We start from the raw sequence: 2,558 nt of genomic DNA, 5'->3' as shown, positions 1-2,558 counted from the left end.
TCTCTCTCTCTCTCTTTCTCTCTCTCTCTCTCTCTCTCTCACACACATGCACACGCACACACACATACACAAGCACAAACACACACGCACACACACACACCCAAACACACGCATAAACACTCACCCAGACACACACTTACAGGTGCACATGTACACATTCACACACTAACATGCTCACACTCACTCTCACATACACTCTATTTTACCCATGCACTCATTTACAAATGTTATGCACACACAACTAACTGTTTGTGGAGGTCTTTTTATTTCTATTTACATTACATTACCTTTAGACAGTTTGACTAAATCCTTATTTTGATTGAATGCATGGAAATTCAGAAAAAAAGTACAATGTAGCACAGTTAACTTTCTGCACTCTCTCGAAAGAAATCATTTATTCTTTTCTCTCTACACAATAGACTATATCTCTTTCTCTTTTATATTTTTAAGAACAAAACTTTTGTTTTCATTTCGACCGTACACAGTGCACTGTGCATCACTCCTCCTCCTTTGCCCTTGTGTAGAGGTCTTTTAAACAGTATGTACATATATATATTCATGTTATACATATTATACTATATTTCCGCTGGATTCTTTTTGTTGGTCCTTTCAATAGTTTGGAATTATTGAGCAATTATTATCGATGGGTGATTAGAGAGCACCACTGGCTGGTCGTACTTCTGTTCTTTTCCTCTGTTGTCTCTGTTTGTATGTCCTACTTTTTCCCAGCTCTTAAATGGCAGGGTCGAAACAGCTCTTCTCCTAAATGATCTAAGTTGTGTAAGGAGTAAAGAATACTTTGAAAAAAGAGGAATGCTGTCTTTAGTAGTAAGAGAAATTATTATTTTTTAAATAAAAGATAAAAAAGATTAATGACTGTAAGATCTTCAGGAGTGAAATCAAATGCTTGTCTCAGTTAACATTCTTATATCTTACTATTGAGTTGCCTTGGACTTCTTTTAGATCCTTCGAAAACAGGGGTAAGCAATAAGCAGACTGGTATGTGTATTGTTTGTTGATTATAAAAATGTGTGTGCATCCCTCTGAGCCCAGGTTGTCCTGAACAGGCAGGGGCAAAACAGCCTGAACCTTAAATTACTTAAATTGGGAATTGGGTCAATGGGAGCTGAAAATATTTACAATGCTATTATGGCAAAAGACAAAATAAATGTGTGTATTCAAAGAATACTTGCAAGTGGTTAGAGGGAGCTGTGAGTGTGTCCTAAGTTTTTCTGTTGCTCTGATATTTCTGGTTTTTTTAATTTTCCCCTTTTATCCCCTGCTCTGAATGAACATTATTATGTCATGTCAGAGAGAGAGAGAGAGAGAGAGAGAGATGTTTATATTGAAATTTGTTTCTGCTTGCCATGAAAATAAGGTACTTATTATAAAAGACCAGAAGTTCCAAAAGTAGAACTCCCTCCATTCTGAAACTTGTTCCTTGATGGTCCCCAGCCTACGTCACTCGACCTTGGGCAACTTCCGGAACTATTTGAGTGGCCTACAGGTACAGACGTACACAAGCAATCCCTGGTTCAGTGAGTGGTACATGGCCGTACACTCCTGTACACTGGGAGTTCCCTCTGATGGCGTGCCCATCTGTGATATGTCCCAGCCAATCACGGCTGGCGGGTCAAAGTTCCGACTTATGTATGAGGTGAGATTTTTGTCGGAGCAGGTTTAGATAAGTTGTTGAACGAATTTTGTGTGTGTGCAATATGCAACTTTATCTTCGCAATGTGTTATATTTGTACTGTCAGAAAAGATAATAACAAAAAAGTGAGAAAATAGATTTCGAAAAGAACTTTTGTGAATGGTAGTAAGTACTTGTACAAGTTTTGAGAAACTAAGATGCTGATAGGGGGCTTTTGTGGTCCAGAGGTTACGGTGTTCGCTTCTTATTCAATAGGTCCGGGGCTCGAAACCTGTCAGCGACAGAAAGTTTTCTTCTCTAAAATGTTCTCGTTCACCTCCTTTCCTGCTCTCTAAACATGTTCTGTTGTCTGCTTTAGTCTCCATTTTCCATAAGAATAGGCTTCGGCCGCCGCCCTGGCACAATTCAAAATTAATTCTTACCAAACTAAAAATGGTTAATGTGTCCCGCACGCTCATATGACCTTATGTAGTTGCAAGCCATAAAACACTTATCAGAACAAAAACAATTAGATGCTATGTTTTCTGGTAACCGAAAGTGTCGTTAAACTCTTACTATAATTAAAACGTCTCCCCCCAGGTTGAGAGCGTCATCAATGCAGTCAAGGCCATTGCCGATGGTTTGGACAAGACCCTCAGGTCGTATTGCGGCACTGGTTACAAAAATGTCTGTAATGACTTTATCAATGCGGCTGACAAAGGAAAGGTCTTCCTGGATACCATCAAAGCTGTCTCCTTCCCCATCGAGAATATGTTGGCTCCCAACACCTTCCAATTCAGTGGGAAGTCGGCGGTTGTGCCGTTTGAGGTGTACAGTTATAAGGCTGGGCGTTATGTAAAGGTACAGTTATGTTGTGGAGTGTGGTATTGTTTCAGCTGTTGTATGTTGGGGGGGGGTGTGTGGA

The 2,558-nt window shown here is 39.8% G+C and overlaps 1 protein-coding gene across 1 annotated transcript in view; it reads left to right on the top strand.

Annotated features, from left to right (window-relative positions):
* Positions 1–2,558, top strand: part of LOC101861377 — a gene marked incomplete in the record, with an annotated part of 53,262 nt that overhangs the window by 16,266 nt on the left and 34,438 nt on the right. Inside the window, 2 exon segments of the mRNA XM_013085824.2 lie at positions 1,456–1,657; positions 2,234–2,494. Of these exon segments, the coding sequence (XP_012941278.1) occupies positions 1,456–1,657; positions 2,234–2,494 (463 nt within the window).

Source organism: Aplysia californica, unplaced genomic scaffold (genome assembly GCF_000002075.1).
Source record: "Aplysia californica isolate F4 #8 unplaced genomic scaffold, AplCal3.0 scaffold00411, whole genome shotgun sequence".
Lineage (NCBI taxonomy): Eukaryota > Metazoa > Mollusca > Gastropoda > Aplysiida > Aplysiidae > Aplysia > Aplysia californica.
Note: the sequence above shows the minus strand (reverse complement) of the source record. Positions and strands in the feature narration are given on the sequence as shown.